We start from the raw sequence: 23,743 nt of genomic DNA on the forward strand, positions 1-23,743 counted from the left end.
GCACACACCACTTCTGCCCATGTGACCAGAACGGACAAACATTGTTTTCCCAAAATACACCATGAGACTTTGGAAGGAGCAACTCAGAATAGTGTGGCACTCAGAGCCAAGGGAAATGCCCCCAGAAGGCAAGTGCCTTTGTTTGACTCAGTACTGTGGCCATGAGTGCACAGTAACTTGAGGATGGTTTGAGCTGGCCTTTCCAGCTTGGTCGCTGTCACTCATAGGCTGACTAGCTGAAGTGGAGTACATCGAGCGTAAGCATTTGAGCTAACAAGGCAGTGAAGACAAGCCCTTAGCTTCACTCTCATACGATTCTTATAGTTATTCCAATAAGAAAATGTATTTTGATTGCAGCTGACTAGCAGGACTCAGTTTCACTGTCTCCCAGTTAGCATTCCTCGCTGACAAAGGACTTTACATGAGTAGGGCTCTGTTTTGGCTCTGGGAGTCTGTGCCATGCAAGATTGTATGTGGAGGTGTAGTGCATGGGTGGCAAAAGCCAGAGGCAGAATGTTTCCACAGGGGGTGGGGACGCATGCTCAGATGTGATTTTTTAAAGGCATGGTCAGCCTCTGAGATCAAGTATGTGCATAGAGGGACAGGGGCCTGGCCACGGCCCCAGTTCACTTAGTGGAGACATGGAACACGTCTGGCTGTGCCAGCTGCATCCTTCCCTCTTGGAGTCAGGGAGCAGTGGCTGTCTGGCGGCCTATTGTGCAGGTGTACTGATGGGGCGAAGTGGCACCCTGAGCCTGCGTTCCCCAACTAAGGACAGCCAGAGTCTGACCTTTAATCTAAACTCATTGCATCAGGGTGAGCAGAATGAGCAGACTCCTGGAAGGTGAGAGTTGTACTAGTCTGCATTAGAGATTAATGTTGCAGTTTGTTTTGAATAGGATCAGATGACATATGGCTACACCACAACAGTCTGCAATGGAGAGACAAGTGCAAGCCCCATTCATTGTAGCATACGTGTCCCACAGTGCTGGCTGCTGGTGGAGCTGATAGATAGGCTATCACGTTTCCATCTGCAAACACAGACCTTGTGTGATGATAGCAAATTCACCTGTTATGGAAACAGAATGATTCTATATCCAGCAATGATGATTGACCCCACCTCACCCCACCCCCTTGGTATTCCACTGTTAACCTTGGAAGAACAAAGCAAGCTATCAAATACCATTGGGGTTAAACTCAGATTGCAAACAATACAATCACTTCAAAAGCCATTCATGGCAATACTGGATATTCTCTCTCTTTTAAAGTGAATTTAATGCTTGTGCAAGTGCTGGGTTGACAGCCCTGCAACCTGAAATCCTCTGTTCCCACATAACTGATATGCAGCTATAGAAACAATGCTAACTTCTCTCTGCTGCCCTACCAGTGCACCTCAGCCCTGTCTGGAGGGGCCCCCTTTATGAGTGAAAGGGGAGTTTGTGCTGCATGGCCATTCATGCCTCGGTTTCTTTACTGAGACTGCCAGTTATGATGGTGGTATTTATGATTCAGCCACCTGTCCACTAGGAACAGAACAGAGATCACGGACTCATTGTATGTAGGCCACCAAACAGTCATCACAGAGCAACAATTTTCAGTCACTTTTTGAACCTAAAGTTATAGATTTTACTAATTCCTTTTACTTGGTAGTCTGCACATTTGGAAATGTGATTGGCAGTTATATTCTTCAATAGAAAATTAACAGTTTTTGATAATATGATGTGTGCTTGGAAAGGCCACAGCTACTACACACGTACTGGGGAGAGAAGTGACTGGTTTATTATCTTCATAAGTATCTTTTTTGAATACTAAATATTAGACCCCTATTGAAAAGCATACCTCATAAGAGAAATCTGATCATTAGTAGATGTAGTTTAGCAGAAACATTATGTAGGTATCCGTCACTAATGACATCTGACAAGAGATAATTGTGGCCACAGAGAGAATTCATGAAATAAATCCTAATGGCTTCAAAACTAATTTATTAAAGGATTAAGGGGGATTTTCTGCATAAACAATGCAGTTGTAGAAGATTATCTTAATGTCACTATGACCAGAATCAACCATTAGAATCAATGGGAATTTTTTTATGTTGACTTTAGTAGGAGCTGGAGCTCCTATTAAAATAAAAATTAGGAAGTTTTGCTAAAGTTACCAAGGACTGCAAATATGAAATATGGAAATTTGCACACTCTTGAAATGTTTGCTCAAGATGGGACCAAAAAAACTCACTTCCCCCATCTGAGTGAGATCCAGAATAACCAGAGAAATCTATCTAAAGGTATGACTAAATAGCATGGGCCAGATTGTGGCTTTTAATCAGCAGCATTGTGGCTTTTAATCAGGAGCAGGGGGAAACATGGATGGATGCCTCCCTATGGCCCACACAAGGGCTTGTCACAGTTACCATTACTGTGCTTGGGGGATATGCAAGGATGGTTCCCCTCACTACACAGTGCACCAAGGGGAGCACTGAAAATGCAAAGCTTTGGACCCATCTCCCTCCCTTCCCATCCCACTGTTAGGAACACTGCAGCTGCTTTTAGCCATTTGTACCTTTCTTCAGGAGGAGATGTAGGGAATTCCCCATCAAGTAAGTCCAGGCTTCCAAGCTCACATTTATATTGGCTCTACGTGTAACAGGCTCAGCTTTTAAAGCCTCTATCTGGAGTACGATGCTGAAGTCAGTGGAAAGTAGTTGATTGTGTTTTTATTCATTTCCAAAATCTGCTTCTATCTGGAACAAATCAGATGTTCCTACCAGCTCTAATATAGTATCCAGTGACTATGGATTTAGTTATGTTTCTAGGTTTGTTACCCCTTGTATATCTCTTCTCATTGTTAATAGTTAGTAATCGATAGAATGTATTCCCAGACTGTTCAAGTTCGCTGTAATGCAGCAGACAAGCTGTCAGAGTTGAAAATCAGCTTCCTGCAAAGCTCCTAAAGAGCTGTCAGCAAGAGCCCCAGTTTGTACTGAATGACTTTTCCTCTGCAAAGCTACTGTTGGATCCAAATTGTTGTCATGGTTTTCATATAAGGAGATTTACAGCACACAAAATACTTAAAGAATTTGACTGAGTTTGAAACCTTCATTTGTAATTCTAGAAGGGCCTCATATGAGGATATTTGCATAAGGGTAGAGCCTTCACTTCCCAGAGAAACTTTCAGGAAGCCCTTCAGTTACACAAAGCTCAAATGCAACTCAAGTGATGCAGCTAAAAAACCATGTTGTTGACTTACCATGCACAGTGCATTTACCAGACTCATGTAGGTGGATTGCATGTTTAATTTACTCTCACACTTGAGCACCCAAAGAGTTTTTGTCTGAGTTAATGATATGGTAGCCAGATAGGTTTATGGTGGTCTTGGGAGCTCCTTACAAGAACAAAAGTAACTGCATCAGCAGATGTTTTTTTTATTTGGGTGGGTTTGTCCCAACTATACAATTACTGAACAGCATGCTGCTTAGAGTGTGAAGCACACGTACAGTACATGGATCTGTCCCATGAATCAGAGGAGGTTATATATATATATGTACTTCATTGGTCATTTGTATTATTTATTATGTGGCACTAATTGACATTGCTCTTTTTTAACATGTGTAGCAGTTACAATTGCAAGCATAGGAAAGTATACAAATTAGATGTTTTATTGTTGAATGCATTTCAAGGAAATTCATTAAGAACTATGTGACTGAAAGTTCAAACCATTTTCATTAGTCAAACGTAAAATGCTACTCATTCCACTGAGTGCAAAACATAGCTTTTAAAACTGTGTTCAAGGAGACTCTCACTGAACAAATGATCATAGAATCATAGAATATCAGGGTTGGAAGGTACCTCAGGAGGTCGTCTAGTCCAACCCCCTGCTCAAAGCTGGACCAATCCCCAAATAAATCATCCCAGCCAGGGCTTTGTCAAGCCTGACCTTAAAACCTTCCAAGGAAGGAGATTCCACCACCTCCCTAGGTAACACATTCCAGTGTTTCACCACCCTCCTAGTGAAAAAGTTTTTCCTAATAGCCAACCTAAATCTCCCCCACTGCAACTTGAGACCATTGCTCCTTGTTCTGTCATCTGCTATCACCGAGGACAGTTTAGATCCATCCTCTTTGGAACCTCCTTTCAGATAGTTGAAAGCAGCTATCAAATCCCCCCTCATTCTTCTCTTCCGCAGATTAAACAATCCCAGTTCCCTCAGCCTCTCCTTATAAGTCATGTGCTCCAGTCCCCTAATCATTTTTGTTGCCCTCTGCTGGACGTTTTCCAATTTTTCCACATCCTTCTTGTAGTGTGGGGCCCAAAACTGGACACAGTACTCCAGATGAGGCCTCACCAATGTCGAATAGAGGGGAATGATCACGTCCCTCGATCTGGTGGCAATTCCCCTACTTATACATCCCAAAATGCCATTGGCCTTCTTGGCAAAAACGGAACACTGTTGACTCATATCCAGCTTCTCGTCCACTGTAACCCCTAGGTCCTTTTCTGCAGAACTGCTGCCTAGCCATTTGGCCCCTAATCTGTAGCAGAGCATGGGATTCTTCCGTCCTAAGTGCAGGACTCTGCACTTATCCTTGTTGAACCTCATCAGATTTCTTTTGGCCCAATCCTCTAATTTGTCTAGGTCCCTCTGCATCCTGTCCCTACCCTCCAGCATATCTACCTCTCCTCCCAGTTTAGTGTCATCTGCAAACTTGCTAAGGGTGCAATCCACACCATCTTCCAGATCATTTATGAAGATATTGAACAAAACCAGCTCGAGGACCGACCCTTGGGGCACTCCACTTGATACCGGCTGCCAACTAGACATGGAGCCATTGATCACTACCCGTTGAGCCCGACAATCTAGCCAACTTTCTGTCTACCTTATAGTCCATTCATACAGCCCATACTTCTTTAACTTGCTGGCAAGAATACTGTGGGAGACCGTGTCAAAAGCTTTGCTAAAGTCAAGGAACAACACGTCTACTGCTTTCTCCTCGTCCACAGAGCCAGTTACCTCGTCATAGAAGGCAATTAGATTAGTCAGGCATGACTTGTCCTTGGTGAATCCATGCTGACTGTTCCTGATCACTTTCCTCTCCTCTAAGTGCTTCAGAATTAATTCCTTGAGGACCTGCTCCATGATTTTTCCAGGGACTGAGGTGAGACTGACTGGCCTGTAGTTCCCAGGATCCTCCTTCTTCCCGTTTTTAAAGATGGGCACTACATTAGCCTTTTTCCAGTCATCCGGGACTTCCCACGATCGCTATGAGTTTTCAAAGATAATGGCCAATGGCTCTGCAATCACATCTGCCAACTCTTTTAGCACTCTCGGATGCAGCGCATCCGGCCCCATGGACTTGTGCTCATCCAGCTTTTCTAAATAGTCCCGAACCACTTCTTTCTCCACAGAGGGCTGGTCACCTCTTCCCCATGCTGTGCTGCCCAGTGCAGTAGTCTGGGAGTTGACCTTGTTCATGAAGACAGAGGCAAAAAAAGCATTGAGTACATTAGCTTTTTCCACATCCTCTCTCACTAGGTTGCCTCCCTCATTCAGTAAGGGGCCCACACTTTTCTTGACTTTCTTCTTGTTGCTAACACGATATTTGGTTCTGTTCTCTGGTGTTCCAGTCTAGGGGCCAAGTATGGAGGTCCTTGCTTAGGCCCAGTCATCCTGTCTGATAGAATAAACAGTGCGAGGAGGCTCTGGGGTAGGAAATCTCTGAGAGGGATCCCTTGTGGAGGTCTTCCCTTCCCTGATCGTTCTGTCAGGGCGTGGAACGGGATTTGTCTCACCCTCACCCCCACTGAATAGGGCTTGGGGCCCACTCTCAAACTTAGGCCATCCAGGCAGAACCCCTATGCCTCCGTTCTAGCTCTGGGCACCAGCAGTTTCTCTCATCCAACCAATAGAGGGTCCCAGAGAAGACCCTTAGGCATAGCAAGATCCAATAGTGGGAAACTAAAGTTAGACAAATTCAGATTTGCATAAGAAGCGGTGAGGATAATTAACTCCTGGAACCACTCCCCAAGGGCCATGGTAGAGTCTCCATCACTTGAAGTCTTTAAGTCAGGACTGGATGTCTGTCTTGCAGATACTTGCTTGTTCAGCCAGAAGTTATGGACGCGGTGCAGGAGTCACTGGTGATGTTCTATGACCTGTGCTATGTCAGAGGTCAGACTAGATGATCATTATAGGCACCTCTGGCCTTAAAATCTATGAGGGAGGGAGGAAGAGGGAAAAAGATAACAGCTCCAGGCCATGGTGTCTCTTTCAGACAATCGCTGAAGGCTGGTTGAGGGATGTGCTGCTTCTCTCTTTCCCCCCGCAACCAGCTGCAGTCCTCAGCTCCAGCGAGTGCCCTCTGTAGAGTCCAGAGGAGGTTGTGGTGTGGTGCTGTAGAGGCAGCTGTTCTCCACTTCTCTGTGGGATGGGAGATGGGGAAGATCCATATGTGAAGTGTCCCCTCTGTATATGGAAGACAGTCTATTTCACTGAGTTTTTCCTCAGGCAGACCCCAGTCAGTAAACATTTCTTTTGGTAAGGGCTGAGTGAAAACTGAATAAAACCTAAGAAAGGAAGTCAGGTTTTGACTCTAAACTAATGATACATGATGTTTCATTGTTGTGATGGGGACTAAAGAGTAGCGTGTCTAGCTTTGTATATCAGGAAACAAAGGGGTAAAGCAGCAAAAGTCATTCCAGGGACACAGAGCTGTGAAGTGTATTCTGCACTAGAGACCTAAATTGCTCAGATACTGTGTATACAAGATCAAATATAATTCATGATGTCTTTAAAGAACCAATTATACTGTTAGGGAAGAAATGGGCCATACAAACTCATAACATTTTAATGTCTTTCTCCTCTGTAAAAGCTTTTTGATGAATTATTGTCTGTGGAATTCACTAGCTTGCCAGCATCTCAAGGGATTTGTTTCTTCTGTTCTTTATGCACAAATTAAAACAAATCCAGGAACAATCATCACAGTGCATTTAAAGTTTTAATTTAACAAGTCTACATCTTGCATGCTGGGCCAAGTCCCGAAGTCTTTATTCAGTCCTAAGGAGACAAAACTGCCATTGGAATTCTGGGAGTTTTGCTTAGGAAAGGACAGGGATCCTGATCCCAAGAGGTGTTGAGCGCCCACCACTCTCCCTGAAGTCAATGGGCCAGAGTCTGAATTCCTCACTCGGGGGCCCACGCTCCCCTCCACAGCATGGAAACTACAGACTTAGCCTCACACTGTTCCATCCCTCTAAGCCTGCAGAAGCCCCTTCATGCGGTATGGACTCTGTGATTTGGAGGGGGCTAAGAGGTGGTGGAATCTCATCCTTCATATTTGCTTTCTCCCCCTCAAGCCCACTGGGGAAGTTGGCACAAGAGAGTACAGCCTGAGGCTGTCTTAACTTGGGCAGCTTAACCTCTCTGCACTTCAGAATCCCCCAGGGAGGTTTAATGGGGCATCGTGGAAGCCCTTGAAAGCATGGTTCCTGCAGTGATGAGTCTTTGCCCCTCTGTTCACAGAGGTAGAGAAGATGACAGGGCCCTAAATGAGAATTGCAGGATTTCCCAGTGGTAGTTTGCCTTAGTGAGGCTTTTGGATTGCACCCTATGTGCTCACTCTAGCTCTCTGATACAAGACATTTAACTATGATTTTAATGACACAGTTCCACATGACATTGTCATAAGAAAACTAGGGAAATGTGGTCAAGAGGAACTTACTATAAGGTGGGTGCAAAAGTGGTTGAAAGACCATACTCAAAGAGTAGTTAGTAATGTCAGACTGGGAGGGTGTATCTAGTGGGGCACTGCAGTCTGGGTGTGTACTAGTCAATATTTGCATTAGAGATTTGGATAATGGTGAGGAGGGTATGCTTATAAAATTTGCAGATGACACCAAGCTGAGAGCAGTTGTAAGCACTTTAGAGGACAGGATTAGAATTCTGAACAACCTTGACTAATTGTAGAATTGGACTGAAATCAACAAGATGAAATTCAGTAAAGACAAGGGCAAAGTACTTCACTTAGGAAGGAAAAATAAAATGCACAGCTACAAAATGGGGACAAATTGGCTAGGTTGTAGTACTGCTGAAAAGGATTTGAGGGTTATAATGGATTACAACTTGAACAAGAGTCAGCAATCTGATGCAGTTGGAAAAAGGGCTAGTATCATTGTGAGGTGTATTAACACAAGTGTCGTATGTAAGACATGGGAAGTAATTCTACCACCGTACTCGGCACTGGTGAGGACTCAGCTGGAGTGCTGTGTATAGTTCTGGGTGCCACACTTTAACAAAGATGTGGACAAACTGGAGAGAGATTAGAGAAGAGCAATAAAAGTGATAAAAGGTTTTGAAAATCTGATCTGTAAGGAACAGTTAAACTGGGCGTTTAGTCTTGTGAAAAGTCTTGAGAAAAGAAGACTGAGCGGGGACCTGTTAGCAGTCTTCAAATATGTTAAGAATAGTTATAAAGAGGATGGTGATCAACTGTTTTCCATGCTTACTGAAGGTAGAGCAAGACGCAATGGGCTTAATTTGCATCAAGGGCAATATAGGCTGGATATTAGGAAAAACTTTCCAACTACAATGGTAGTTAAGCTCTGGAATAGGCTTCCGGGGGGGGGGGGGGGGGGTTGTGAAATCCCCTCATTGGAGGCTTTTAAAAAGAGCCTGGACGAACACCTGTCAGGCAGTGTTTTCTCTTAATTTTTTGAGTCCATATGCAGAATGAATTTTGTTATGTGCACCAATATGGAGGTGATGTGTGGCAGGGGTGGGGCCAAGGGGTTTGGAGTGTGGGAGGGGGCTCAGGGCTGGATTAGAAGGCTGGGGTGCGGGGTGGGGTGAGGGCTCTGGCTCGGGGTACGGGCTTTGGGGTGGGGCCCAGGATGAAGGGTTCAGGGTGTGGAAGGGGGCTCAGGGCTGGGACAGAGGGTTTGGGGGTAAGGGCTGGGGGTGCATGCTCTGGGATGGGGCCGGGGATGAGGAGTTTGGAGTGCAGGCTGCCCCAGGGCTGGGGCGGGGAGAGAGGACTCCCCCCAGCCCTCTCTCACCACTGCAGCTCAGGGCCAGGGGAGGGGCACCTCTCCCTGGCCGTGGCAGCTCTGGCTGGGGTGGGCCGGGGGAGGGGCACCTCTCCCTGCCTGCGCGGCCCTTGATAGCCTGCTGCGTAGCCACAAGACGTGCAGCCTAGAGGGAACTTAGCTGTCTGGGATGATCTACATTTATTTGGTCCTGCCTCAGTGCAGGGGGCTTGACGTAATGACTTCTCAAGGACCTTTCAAGCCCTTCTATGTACTTTGGAAAGTCAGCTGTGGGTAGGCAGACCTAAGGTATATGGCAATGTGCACCAAATATGGATGGGAAGGATTAAGGCCTTATTCTGTATCTACTATAGTAGATGATTTTCTGACATTATGAGGTTTTTTTCCGCATTAATGCAGGCTAAACATTTCCTCTTATAAACATCACTAAACAGGGCTTGAAGCAATTGAAAATTCCAGTCCTTCCAGACTACATTACAACATTTTAACCAACTATTGTACATGTAATAATAACAATATTAAATGTCCTTTTATCTATACCTTTGCTATTCTTTTGTTTCAAAGCAGGCATGACCTTATTGCAGCAGGACTCCCTTCTGTTGTTGTAAGAGCAGATCTTTTTCATAATCTACTCTAATGAGAAAAAAAACATTTTAACACTGTGCACTGTTTCCAGCAGAGTCATTTAAATGGCAGCTCAGGAATTCAGTGTAATACTTTGAAGTGTGCTCTTATCTGTATTTAATCACACACAAACCTACAGTAACTCACTGATTTACAGAGAAGTTTTTAAAGAATTTCACATCTATGGCAGTGAGGGGAAACAGCACTTTGGAGGAACTGTCTGCACCTGGCCACACAGGAATCCTCATGTACTTTATTGGGTCCCTTCCAAAGGCCACTAACCTGACACAATCACACAAAGTACTTTTATTGAACTGAGAGAGGATGAGAGAGCTAAATTTCTGAAGGCCAGGCTGTGTTACCTTTACTCATGCTGAATGATACTTTTCTTAGCAAGTTGTTCTATGGAAGAAAATGGGACTAATCCTTAGTGAGATATTATTCAGTGTGAATAAGAGTGGCACAATTTGGTATTTCTAGGTATTTGTAGGACTTTGATCACAGTAATGGTTGGGCTCCAAACACACAATTAAACATGATTAATCAAAACAGAACACTTACATACCATAATGCTTGTGTGTGGAGGGTGTTTAGGGCTGAAGTTTGGGTGAGGAAGGGATTGCTGGACTAAGAGGGGAGTGTGTAAATGACAGGGAGAATGTGGGGAGGGGAACAAGAAGAAGGGTGCGAAGCATAGGAGGCTGAAACAGAGAGGGCAGGCAGCTGGAAAGTTGCAGTGGTAAGAAAGGGGTGGGGTAAAGGAATCAACAACCAGTGACAATGCAGAATTGAGAAAAACATGGTAGAAGCTGAATGAGACAGACCAGTCCTATGGTGAAGACTGCATGGATTGTGGTACCTGGGCCCTTGTCTGAGGGGAATGGACATAGTCTCCGAGTGGTGAAAAAGGTGCATCTTGCTGCTGCCTCTGTATCAAGGAGCAGAGAGGAATCCAGTAATACCAAAGAAGGGTGTGGTCAAGGTTTTGCTCTTTCACTCCCCCTACCAACATCACGGCTGTCTGCCCTGGGACAAGCTTCATCCAAGCACTGGCCTCTTGCAGGAGGTATGTCATATCTGTGAGTGTGTTGGTCATTTATGCTGGATAAGAAATGTACAGTTGAGTGCCATCAACGTATGCATGGCATTACACAATTTCTTCCCAAGGCATCACGTATATTGGAAAGGAGAGGGGACGGAACTAGTCCTGTGGCACTCCACATGTGAGAGCTTGTGAGGATGAGAAGCTGCTGCCTATTATCATTCTTGAGTGTGGTAGAAAGGATTGATGAAAATCAGTTGAGTGCTACACCATTCACACCAGCTAAATCTTGTAGGAAGATGAGCAGTGTCTCATAATTGACTATGTCAAAAGCCACCAGCAGGTCAAGCTGTATGAACTTGAAAGTTTGGCCTCTGTACATAGCTGTAAGGAGGTCACCATTCCGTGCTACTAAAGCCATCTCAATGTCATGACCCAGCCTGGATCCTGATTGTGAGGAGTCCCAGGATGTCAATATCACTTTGTCTAGGAAAGGGAATGGTATGGTGATATGCAGTGTTTGATCCATTTACTGGAAAGTGCTTTTTTTGCTGTCACAAATTCTTGGGGGTGTGTATAGATTCAAGTCAAGAGCAAGTACATACCAAAAAAATTGACTTTACACTGTTCAGTGAGTAATGAAGGAATAATGCACATCAAAGGAATGAAAAGTTTGTGTAATAATTTGTCATACTTACCTTTGGTGACTATCAGAATGTATCAGAGTGGAAATATGTGACTGATTCTCCATTCTTTATACTGGCTTGTTTTAAAGGTGCTGTTCATTTTTTTTCTCTAGAAATCAGCAAAGGACAATTTTACAAAGCAGAAATTACCTTTAGTGTGTTTGTTCTAATCTGGCCCAATTTCCAGTTGCCTGACTGACTATTTTGGTCAGTGCAATCTATAAGTCTGTGTAGCAGCATTAAAGTTGTCTGGTATTTACCAATTTATATCCCTCTAGGTTGTAAATGTCACACTTTTTTTGGTTCCTGCTGCCTTATTTGTTGTTTCCAGTTTGTTTATTTTTTGGAGGGGGTTGATTCCCATTTCTGTGCCCAGCTAGACAGTGTTTGTAGCTGTCAGTTAACGAGCTTTTTGACCACTGAAGCAGTGAAGTATTGCCTGGGAATCTGAAGCCTTTTTTCCCCCTTTCCCGGGTTAGATAGTTGGGCTGAGGCCAACAGGTTAATGAAAGGGTTCTCTGAGCATGGCTAGTTGCCTAATGAGACTGAGCATGTTTGAACCAAAACTGCACTGCAGATTTCCAGCATCTGCAGTAGACTTTGGAAGATGCTCCATTTTCTGCTAATTATTACTGGAGCTTGAAAAATTGTGAAATAAGTTGGTTTGAAAGTATATGAATATGCTACATTTTATCCTATAATACCACTAATAATTTTTTGAGCTAAACAAACAAAAGTTTAGAAAAATATTAATTTAAAAAAGAACAACTAGGAAACAGATTCTTTTTCACCTTTAACCTCTGAAAATCCTCAATAAATCATTAGCTACTCATTAACAAAAACAATGTGTGACTTATTGACCAGGAAACAAAAACTTGGAAGCTTTCATAGAGAAAGAGTACCGTTGATTTTGGAATGGCTTTTCTTTTTAAAAATAAGTTATGATGACGGCAAACAAATTAGACTGTGTATTAAGTCTTGACACTGAAAAGGACATTAGTCTAATAGCTTAATTTTTAAAAATAGATGCTTTTTGTGCAATGAGCTAAACAAAGAATATGTTTGTAATATGCACCTTCATATCTGTCCCCTGAGAAGAATGGATTGCCTTATGCCAAGCTAGGTTTGTTGTGTCTCCCTTTCAAGGGTACTCATTTATATTTTTCACACTGTTGTCCTTGTCTACAGTTTGCTGCAAAGCTGTTTCCTCTGTTGTCAGTTGCTTCAAAGGGAGCAAAGAGGCCAGAGCAGACTGAAATATTTATAATAGCAATGTTTATTGTATAAATGAGCCTGTGTTGAGTTCCTGAAACATCCATAAAAGTGGAGCAATTTTATGAGGTTGAATGAAAATATTTTTTACTCTCTGGATGTTTCCAAAAAATAAAGTGGACACTTCCACTCAAAAATGTGCACTTGTGAATTTTGAGAAAGCTGCCACTGATGAAGGAGTTGAAGGTGATGTCACCATAAAATCCATGTAGTCTAGAGGATTAAGCACAGAGCAGGAAATCCAGAGTTGTGTTCCCACCTCTGCCACTAACTGACCAAAGAAACAGTTTTTACTTTGCAAATATTATCATTAAGTACAAAATATTAAGTGTCGTGGATCTGATTTATTTACAAATAAATCCACAGAGGTTTGGGCTATTTTGTTAAACTGGCCACTGAATTTAGTTTGTGACATTTGAGAAATATGATTAATGCAGTACAAAAAATATAGCCATTAAGTGTTTAAGACAGAGCCTGCATTATCCCTTAATCTCTTCTCTACAGTATTTACCATGAGACCATCTGTACGTTTAACGGATAACTGAATGGAGCATGAATGATTTAAATATTTGCTTTCAGTGGATGGAACTTCTAAATCATACTGAAGTACATCAATTTAGCATTGTCTCTGACTTTTAAAGTGATATACTAACGGAAAGGATATCAAATTTGCAGACTATAAAACAGACACATTCTGATGACCCCATCACTGTAAAACAGAAATTTCACAGATTAAGATTCTTAGCATTTTAATGTGTGAATATGTATCTGTGAGAGTATATATATGTTTGTTTATGTTGAAGAATCAGGAAAAAAGCCAAACAGATTGCCACTCCTCAGCTGGATCTTACTAGAATCTGACCTGACATCTTGAATAAGATACATGTGGAGGTGTCACTTGAGTCTGCTATATACCTTAGAAATAGAAAATCTGCACCCAAAAGGATATCATCTTTACTTTTGGGCTCTGAGAAGATGGTTCCTCCAGATCACATTTGATGTCATTCACTGAGTCTGAGACATCTCACAGATGCCTTTTATCATGGTCTGAAGGAGAGAGGTGGTCTGATTAAACCGGCCTGGAAGTCTGGAACTTCTTCATTATAAGTGTGAGGCTAACCATGATTCCCTCTGTGTCATGGGGAATGTCATGGGTTAAACCCTAAACCTCAGATTGCCCCTCCTTAAAATGGTATCAAAACTCTAACCTCCCTCACTGGAGTGTTGAGGCATAGTTAATGTTTTCAAAACTCTGTGGAGATTGTGTGTGCTAATTGCCCTCATCTGAGGGAGGTAAATATTATTATTGCTATTTTACAGATGGTGGAAAGTCAAATACATGGAGGCTAAGTGATATGTCCAGGCTACAGAATGGGTCAGTGTCCAAAGTGGGATTAGAAATGGGGGGTTCCTGGCTCCCAAAAGCCTATGCTTGATTGATTAGCCAGAGCTGTTTCTTACCCTTATCTAAGTAAGACAAGAATCTGTAAGGTTTTTCATTGGCAACATAGCAAGCAAAACTAAGAATTGGTGCAACGTACTTGAGCGGAGGACATGATAATGATGAGAATACTCTGCAAGGTGCAGCTTGTTTCTGTGAGACCAGGAAGAATCAACTTCATTTCTAATTTGCATATGTGAAACTGAGACCTCTGTGTAAATTATTTTTTAGTTATTTATTTATTGAGCTGTTGGTACCTCTGCATACTTCTCACTTTTAGAGCATGTGGTCTTTGAAGTTTGAACCCCAAGCTATTGCCACACAAACGCTTTGTGGAAAGGCAGCCCTTAGGGTTAGACAATGAGAGGTAAATTTTCAGCTCTGTGAGCAGGGACTTAGTTACATGACTTCCATTAACATTAATGGAGTCATGCTGGTAAATTCCTGTGCACCGCACTGAACATTTATTCATGAATGCAGAATTACTGTACAGCAAAGCTAATGAAACTTGGCTTTTAGGTAGCATGGTGTTTCAAGAAGAGATTTTCAAAGGCACAAAGGGCAGCTAGGTGCCCAGTTCCCATTAAAAGTCATGGGAACAGGGCGCCTAACTCCCACTTGTGTCCTTGAAAATCTCCCTCTCAGAAAATAACAGTGTGGATGTTGTTATTTTGTACTGAACCTCTCTTCTGTAAGGGCCCAGTCCTTCTCCTGTTGAAGTCAATGGCAAAACTCTCATTTGTCTTCCATATGAGCAAGGATCAGACCCTAAATAGGAAAGCTTTGTCTGCTATCATTTAGTCTCACCAGTTTACTTTTCTTTGAACTGTTGTTCCTGATACATTGTTACTTTGAACCCTTCTGTATAAGGAGCAGTTAATTGATTAACTTTAATATTTACTTACATCATTTTAGACGTTTGTCTTTTTGTTGTAAAGTATGCCCCATGCCAGGTACTGGAAAGGTGGATATTGTAACCATCTGAAAAGAAAAAAAAAGACTCTCCATATCCCACTAAATCACCAACAAACTTTGTCCCTTACCGGCGATTGATCCCTCCCTTTCAGGGAGTTTTGGAGAACAAGCAAGGGGGGAGGGATAGCTCAGTGGTTTGAGCATTGGCCTGCTAAACCCAGGGTTGTGAGTTCAATCCTTGAGGAGGCCATTTGGGATCCGGGCCAAAAATTGGGGATTGGTCCTGCTTTGAACAGGGGGTTGGACTAGATGACCTCCTGAGGTCCCTTCCAACCCTGGTATTCTATGATTATAAGCAGGCCTTGCAACATGATGAGAAAGTCAAAAGATTCAGGATTTTTTGAACTGAGGCGAGGAGCAAGTTCTGTAGTTGGGGACCCCTCGGTGACAAACAGGCTGCCATGTTCTGTATCAGTTTAAGCTTCCAAGCTTTTACGGTCTTAAGGTATAGCCCTAAGAACTGTAGAGTATACTCAAAGAATCTAATCTTGAGGTGTCAAAGGTCAGGATCACTGAGACAAAGCATCAACTAAAAGAAAAAGTTGCAACTCCTAGTCAAATATAAGGGACAAAAAGCTGCCTTGGTTACTGCAGCTACTTGACATCCAGAAGCAGTTTTGGATTCACTAGGAAATCCAGGTTGCAAGCCTGATTAACTGTGGGCAAACTCCTCCTGTGGAGGGAGAAGCGCCCTCTCTGCCAATTCCTCTGATGCTTCCAAGTTAACAAACAACAGACTTGTTGAACATCTTGAACTTAAGTTAAGTGTTAAGTTTTTCTTCAAAATGTATAACATTAGTACCAAAAATGTAAATTACAACTTTGGAGCAGAAGGTTTTGCTATTAACTGGAATATTTTATTTATTAATTCCATAATTTTGACCAGCTTGTTACTAACATTTTCAGCATCGTATCTATGTATGCTCCCAATCTTTTCCAAATTAGACTGCTTTGTAGCCCATAGAATCTGGGAAATACAAAATGTGCCTTAATATCACTTAATAGAGGTCAAAACCTTTACATGAATAGCTGCCAAACTATGTGATCATGTTATCTGTTCATAGAGGAAATGGAAAATACTTTCCAACTGGAATTGTTTGAGACCAGGAAACTTCGTTTTAAACTGTTTTTATGCACCAGTATAGTTAGCTTTATAAATGAAGCTGTTATTCTTTGCAGATGATTAAACTGACTGTTAACTATTTCAGTAAGTTTGTTCATGCAAAATCTGAAACAGACAGAATTGATCTTTTATCCGCTTGCTACTTCCTAGGTTGCAGTACAGACAAATTCGATACCAAAGAAACGTGCCATGTAAATGACTATATAAGTTCTGAAGGGAGTGCACGGCACGCTAAAGCAAACTTGCCCATGCATCATGATTTTCTTCAACAGTTGCTACTATTGATGATCAAAGGATCATAAGACTATCACTCTGATTTCAATGATGTAATAGGTTTGGTGTTAAATCCTGAGTAGCCCCATTGACCTCAGTAGGACATGAATAAAGTGAGCAAGATCTGGCTCATGCAGTGCTGTATATTACAAACAGTGTTCTCCTAGAAGCTGTGAAGTTAGAAAAGCAGGACTAAGTTGCTTTCTACAGGTGTGCAATATGAAAAATGACTCTTTTATCAATTGCTGTTATTCTGTTTAGACTGATACTATTATTGTTTGCAATGTTTTCGTAGCCTTGTTGGTTCCAGGATAATTAGAGAGACAAGGTGGATGAGGGGATATCTTTTATTGGCCTACCTTCTGTTGGTAAAAGAGACAAGCTTTTGAGCATACATAGAGCTCTTTCTCACGGTGAGCTTGAAAAGCATGTATCTTTTAACAACAGAAGGTGGGCCGATAAAAGATATTACCTCCCCCACCTTGTCACACTGTTACTGTGTCTCTTACAAAGATGTTATTCCTCAGTCTGAGGGATCTGTATCTCAGTTTCCGGGTGACTGTTTAGTTCTCCTCTTAGTTACGCAGGTGTCAGACTGAAATAACTCTTTTGAAGTTAATGGAGCTATAAAAAGACAAAGGATATTCTTGTGGTTAAGACTTTGGGTGGAGATTTGTGTTCAGTTTCTGGTGGTGCTGTAGACTTTTGTGACCATCAATCATTTTTTTTCTCTGCCTCATTTCTTTGTTTGTAAAATGCCACACTCCTGCTCATAAGGGTGTTGTGTGAGTGTAAATTCATTAATGCTAGTGAGGAGCTCAGTGCTATAGTGTGAGTATCCAGATAGACAGTAGAAGAACATAACTGGCCTTAAAATTTGTTGCCAGCCCTGCAAAACATTTGTGATCATGTCTCTCACCACCCACAAAAATATTTGAAAATGTTGGCCTATGTGATTGAAGGAAGGCCATTGAAGTACTGAGTGTCAGAGCTGAGAGCGGTCCCTTGCTCTCTGTCCATTGTTCAGTCCTGTGGAACTGCTACTCCTTGTGGCCCGAGGTCGTTCTGTCTGCTCAGCAGAGGAGCTGGCTCAGGTACCAGAAGGGGTCGGTGGGACTCTGAGGCAGCCCTCGTGCCATCAGCAGTAGTTGGGTGACACAGTGGTGTACAGTTGTGATCTTGATCTGGAATCTTCCCCAAAATCAAGTAGCCTGTCGCTGTATTTTTTTCTGCACTCTAAAGCCCAGTCCTGGGTTGCTGTGAGGGGGCTGTCAATCTTTTAAATGAAAAATCGGTTTCCTGCTTTTAACCCTAGGGAGACATATTGTGTCAGTTTATATTGTCAAGGCTGCTTTTGCAAGGGAAAGAGTGAGAAATACAATATTTTTAAGTGAGCTCTTCACTTTAGATGAGAGGGGAGAGTTGGTGACAAGAGTGGAATTGTTTGGAAACCGTCCTGTGCTGGTGCAATAGAACCATTCTAAGTGAGCTGGGCCAGATCACTTCATCAATAGCTTTTGGCCAAGCTACATACCTATTTTTCAAATTCCGATCAAGAGTGAAAAATCATCACGCAGTTCTTCTGGATGCTTGTTACTATTCTCAGATAAAGTCAGCCGTTTTGTTTCCTATTGCACAATGGAATTGGAAGTGAGATGGCCTTAACTAATGCATGTTTGATTGGACAGCCTACTTTAGTTATCTTAAAAGCAGAATGATGCCGTCTGAGTAGACTGCAGGCATGTTGATTCTGCTGAGTTTGTAGCCTTATTTATAGGTATGTTGTTTATTTGTTGAAGCCCCACATTGGACGATTAGGAATTCCTCATGGACCTTCAGGAGAGAAGGTGGCGGTAGTAACAGTGGATGACTGTGACACTGCAGTGGCTGTGCGCTTCGGAAGTCTCATTGGGAACTACACATGTGCTGCCCAAGGAACTCAAAGTGGCTCAAAAAAGTAAGGGCTTTTTACAGATATTTATTATTCATTCTCCTATTTAAAAGGAATTGAGCAATAACAACAACACATGGCAGTGAGAAGAAAAGCACACATAGCAAAGAGTTTATAAGAAAACAAACTGACTAACTTTAAACTGGCAGATGAAATTCAGAGCACAGAAGTGAAAGGCATTGTATATCAGAAGGAGCAATTTGAACGGCTCATACACATTGTTGAGTCCAAAATAACTATAAAGACACACAAAAAATTGTTTGTGATCATTGTTGAAAGCTCAGTGGAAACATCGGTTCATTGCACAGCAACAGTCAGAAAAGCAAATAAAATGGGAGGCTGCCTTAAGAAAAAGAGAGTAATACTGAAAAGATTTTGACATCATCATTCAAATTAATGGTACATCATCCCATCGCAGAAAGGCTAGAGGAAAAACAGAAAAGATCCAGAGAAGGGCAATGAAAATCACTAGATACACGGAAAGCCTTCTGTCTGAGAAAAGATTGAAAAGATTAGTATTATTTAGTTTAGAGAGATGATGAATAACATGTGAGACATGATAGAAATATGTAAAATAATGAATTCTATGAATTCTATTGAAAAGGCCAGTCAGGTGATCATATTTACCCTTTTCTGAAATACAAGAACAAGAGGACACTCACTGAAGTTAAAAGTCTTGTTAACATTTAAAACTGATTAAATGATATACTTTTTGTAGGTGATATAACTATCCAGTGGAACCTACTGCCACAAGATGTTAACACAAGGAGCCAAGGAGGATTCAAAAAGGGACTAGCAATTTATGAATAACAAAATTATTATACATAGTTTTACAGCACCCAGAATAAAAGTGTATATAACATACCAACCTTCCTGCTTTAGGCTACAAATCAACATCTCACTACTTGGGATTAAAAAGAAATTCCCATGGATGCATGTTGTTTCATAATTTTCCATTTACGCCTTCTAACATAGTTAGTTCTGGTCACTGTCAGAGACCAATGTTTGATTCTATTGGTGTGGTTGTTACGGCAACTCCAACAGTCCTAAATTACAAATTTGCAGCTAATTTTATTATGATTCTTTTTGATTATTGAGATCGGTGCTTACAGTCTTTTGAAGCTAAATCCTGCAAATAATGAGCTAACAGAAAACGGTTAAATATCTCAGATTTCTTTAGTCAGATTAGCTGTGAATAAACTGTAAAGTAAAAGAGGCCAAACAAATGACATGAAAATAATCCAGCTAATTTCTTATTTCTTTAGATCTTTGGACCTGACTGGACCTCTCCTGCTTGGGGGTGTCCCAAACTTGCCTGAAGACTTTCCTGTGCACAACAGAGAGTTTATTGGCTGTATGAGGAACCTCTCCATTGACAACAAGCCAATCGACATGGCTAGTTTCATAGCCAATAATGGCACTCTTGCAGGTATAAACTGCCAGATCTTCAAAAGGCCACAAGAAAAAGCTTTCTGTCATGCTGAGAGTTCTTGTGTACACCAAGAACCAGATTTTCAAAGGAGGGTGCATGGGGAATGCATGGAAAGCTGCAAGTGCAACCTTTCCATGTGAAAAATAGCATTTGATTAGCAGGGTGCAAACTGGTATAGGTCAACTAGTTGCCCATGTACACAGCAGTGAGGCACATGCACATTTTTGCTATGACAGTCCTTGAAATTTTTCCCCTCAGGAGAAATCCTGCCCTCCTCCTACATTCCCTACCCCCGCAGTGCTGCCATTGGATATGGAAGGCCCAATTCGTCTTGGAACTATTTCAGCTCAGCTGAACAGTGGAGGGGAGGATTTGGAAGTACGAATAAGGAGTCTGCCCAAACCTAGTGCAGAGCAGGTTGGATAGGGTTATGGGGAGAGGGAAACACGCTTTTACTCTTCACTGCCAACCCTTCTGCCATCTCTCTGGGAGAAATATAACAGCCACAGAAGCTGTTGCACCTTTGAAGCTGTAGTAGCCACCATGGAGCAGTCTGGAAAATAAGGGGAAAGTATTCTAGTCTTTCTAGCCTGGCCACTGTATAAATCCCCTGCATGTACCCCATTTATCTGAGTGAGGTGAAATTCATACCAGTGCCGAAGACCCACACGATGTTCTGAGGCTCTGTGCACTACTTAAAGAATGAAATGGCATTTAGGAGGTTCACAAAGCTTCTGTAGGTCCTCTGCACGGAGGAGAATGTCATCCAGGGATTTGCACATAGAATTTAGCCCTAAGTCGTGTTTCATGCACTCTGATGGCAAGGCGGTACTTGAGTGGCACATCTGCCCTGAACTGTAACAGTGGCACCAGAATTTCTTTTAATAACCCTCCATTTTCATGTGTTTGCATCTCAGCTATTAAAGCTCACTCTGCTCTGAAACTAAGTGTAATGAGGTCAAGAAGAGTGGAATATTTTAACCAATTCTGGTTATACTTTAAAACAAATGCAGTAACTCTCCAAACCTGAAATGCAAGCTGCTCAGAAGCTTGTGCATACTTATCATGAGTTTTTAAAAGCTGTGGTTTAAAAATGAAACATGAGCTGCTCTTCTTCTGGCCTGCTGAATACTGCTGTACTGCCTCATAAAGCGACCAGTTTCAGAGTACAGTCTCAGCTGTCTGGCTCCTGTATTGGAAGAGGCAGCAAGTGGGAAGTGGTGCTCAGATATCCACAGGGCAGGGCAGAGCAGAGCAAATCACTGTTGTGTAAAAGTAGTTAGTTCCTTCTTCTCACAGCCTGGTGGAGGTCTAGTTCAGTGATGCACTAGGGGAAGCACTCACTTCAGATCCTGTGTATTCTTATCAGGTAATTAATGAGTAATGACCATGAGTTGAGAGTGGAACTTCAGCACTAACTTTGAATTATTTGGCTTTTGCCAGATTGTGTCTTTACCTTAAAATTAGCTGAACACAATTCAGTTTTTCATCTAGGTAAATATGCTCCTGTTTTAGGGGAAGTAGAACAAAGAAAGATTTCAGTTTGGTTGCTTTCTGATTTGGAGGCACATTCCTACATAGTATAACTCCACTGGCTTCAGTAGAGTTACACCAGAATTAAGCCCTTTGTCTTTATCTGAGCGGTTTCTTGCTTTCTTTTGATCATGTGGCTCTCAAAGTGTTGTAATGCTTTAATGATTTCCTTTCCCTTCAGAATTGAAAAAAGCCCAGAGACGGTCACTCAGAAACTATTGTTACAGTCATTTGAAGTCTGTTTTGGTGTGATGAAACCACCATTACCAAATACACAGATGTGGAATGGTTTTAGGCTGAATAGCTCCGTTTTCTAAATTCCAGGTTGTGCAGCTCAGAAGAACTACTGTGATACTAACTGGTGTCAAAATGGAGGCACATGCGTGAATAAATGGAACACCTACACTTGTGAGTGCCCCCTGCAGTATGGTGGGAAAAACTGTGAGCAAGGTAGGTGCACAAGGCTCCCAGTGTATGTGTCCTCAAGTTTACCTGTGTGTTTTGGCATTTAGTTTTTAATAATTAACATCTCATAATGTATATGAAAGTTTGAGATGCTTTAGGGGACAGATAATGGAATATTGCAATAAAGTGTGAAATTCATCCATTATATATTTGAAATAACTGTGTGTGCTCATCTATATATTAAGGATGGTTGCTGACTTTTGGTTCAAAAAACAGGAAAATATCAATCAGAAATCCTATTGGGATAAACAGTAACAGCTTTTATCTTTTCCTATTATCTATTTACTAACATTAGTGAATTAGTTCTACAAAGCTTGGCACTATTCGTAATTTGCTTAAAATAAAATCATCTGATCCAAAGCACATTGAAATTAATGGAAAGACTCCCTTTGACTTTAGTGGGCTTTGGATCATGCCCAAAATGAACATGGACTTAATTATTACTTCCTTCAGCGGAAGGCAATCCCTCCTTAATAAGAAAAGGAGTACTTGTGGCACCTTAGAGACTAACAAATTTATTCCTTTTCTTTTTATGGATACAGACTAACATGCCTGCTACTCTGAAACCTCCTTAATAAGAACACTTTATATTTTATTGGGCTATACTTATGACTGAAAACACTGTGTATAGATATGTAAAACTTGTTAATAAAATATAGGAAAGGAGCAACAGGTGTGCTTTATAAGGGAGTGAAAAATTTGGACCCAGTTCCTTTCCTGGGGAAGTAAGGGAGGTTCCTCATTAGGAAAACCATAGCTGGAGGCTGAGGTTCAGGCACAGCAGCATTGGCATTACAGCCCCAGACCCACAGTCTAAATGGGAATAGCAGCTAGCCTGGGTTAGTACAGGTTGCTAATTTGTAGTGATGCTCCCATTCTAAGGGGAAAATCCCCTAGATTTAGGTTGCTTTTTAAGAAATAAAAGTTCAGATTCTAGCCTCACCTGCTCTAGTGTAAATCTGGAGTGACTCCATTGAAGTGAATGGAATTATTCCAGATGTACACTGGTGTAATCTGACTCATACTTCTTTGCAGTTTGAGCAGGCGGTTTCCTTATTCTGGTGTTGCCAAAGAAAATTAGGCACACTCTTCCTTTCCGCTAGCAGGAAATAGATGCTAGAGTGATTATTGGATGATGGTTCCTCAAAAAGAAAGACCTCATTTGTGATGTTGCCTGATGACAGGTAGCTTTGTCAACCATTTGCTGGTTTCCATCATGTGTTATATAGCACCTGACTGGTTAATCTCTCCAGTGAGATTAATTGTGCTGAAACTGCAGGGTTGGATGATTGGCTAAAATGGCAGGGCCTAATTCTGATATCATTCATACTGGTGTAAAGGTGGAATAATTCCATTGAAGTCAAGGGGCCTGATTCTCTTCTCTCTTTCTCCTGGTTTTGGGTAGAAAGATCAAGAGTTGTATCAAATTCATATTTCCTTGACCTATTATACCAAGAAAAAAAGTATCAGATCATCAGAGAGCTTTAAACTAGGAATTCAGGGGAGATGGTTGGGAGATGTACAAGTAATCTCCACGCCAGATTTTCTCTTTGAGAGGAAAGAAAATGAAGTAAGAAAGGATACAGCCGTGGATAGGAGAATGGACATAAGGCGGAAGGGCAGTGTACATACCAATCTAATAGGTAATATTGGCAGTAGAATGTCTGTGCCCAATCGGGTAAAGAATGTAAGCAAAGCGAAACAGCAAAAATTAAGATGTTTGTACACCAATGCGAGGAGCCTAGGTAACAAAATGGAGGAACTAGAGCTACTAGTGCCGGAAGTGAAACCAGATATTCTAGGGGTAACAGAAACATGGTGGAATAGTCGTCATGACTGGAATATGGTATTGAAGGGTATGTGCTGTTTAGGAAAGACAGAAATAAAGGCA

At 41.9% G+C, this 23,743-nt stretch overlaps 1 protein-coding gene across 1 annotated transcript in view; it reads left to right on the plus strand.

Annotated features, from left to right (window-relative positions):
* Positions 1 to 23,743, plus strand: part of CELSR1 (cadherin EGF LAG seven-pass G-type receptor 1) — a 265,440-nt gene that overhangs the window by 177,967 nt on the left and 63,730 nt on the right. Inside the window, exons 6-8 of the mRNA XM_073328377.1 lie at positions 18,271 to 18,428; positions 19,688 to 19,851; positions 21,712 to 21,837. Of these exons, the coding sequence (XP_073184478.1) occupies positions 18,271 to 18,428; positions 19,688 to 19,851; positions 21,712 to 21,837 (448 nt within the window). The remainder of the gene's footprint in view (positions 1 to 18,270; positions 18,429 to 19,687; positions 19,852 to 21,711; positions 21,838 to 23,743) is intronic.

The sequence above is a fragment of the Lepidochelys kempii genome, chromosome 1, assembly GCF_965140265.1.
Source record: "Lepidochelys kempii isolate rLepKem1 chromosome 1, rLepKem1.hap2, whole genome shotgun sequence".
Classification (NCBI taxonomy): Eukaryota; Metazoa; Chordata; order Testudines; family Cheloniidae; genus Lepidochelys; species Lepidochelys kempii.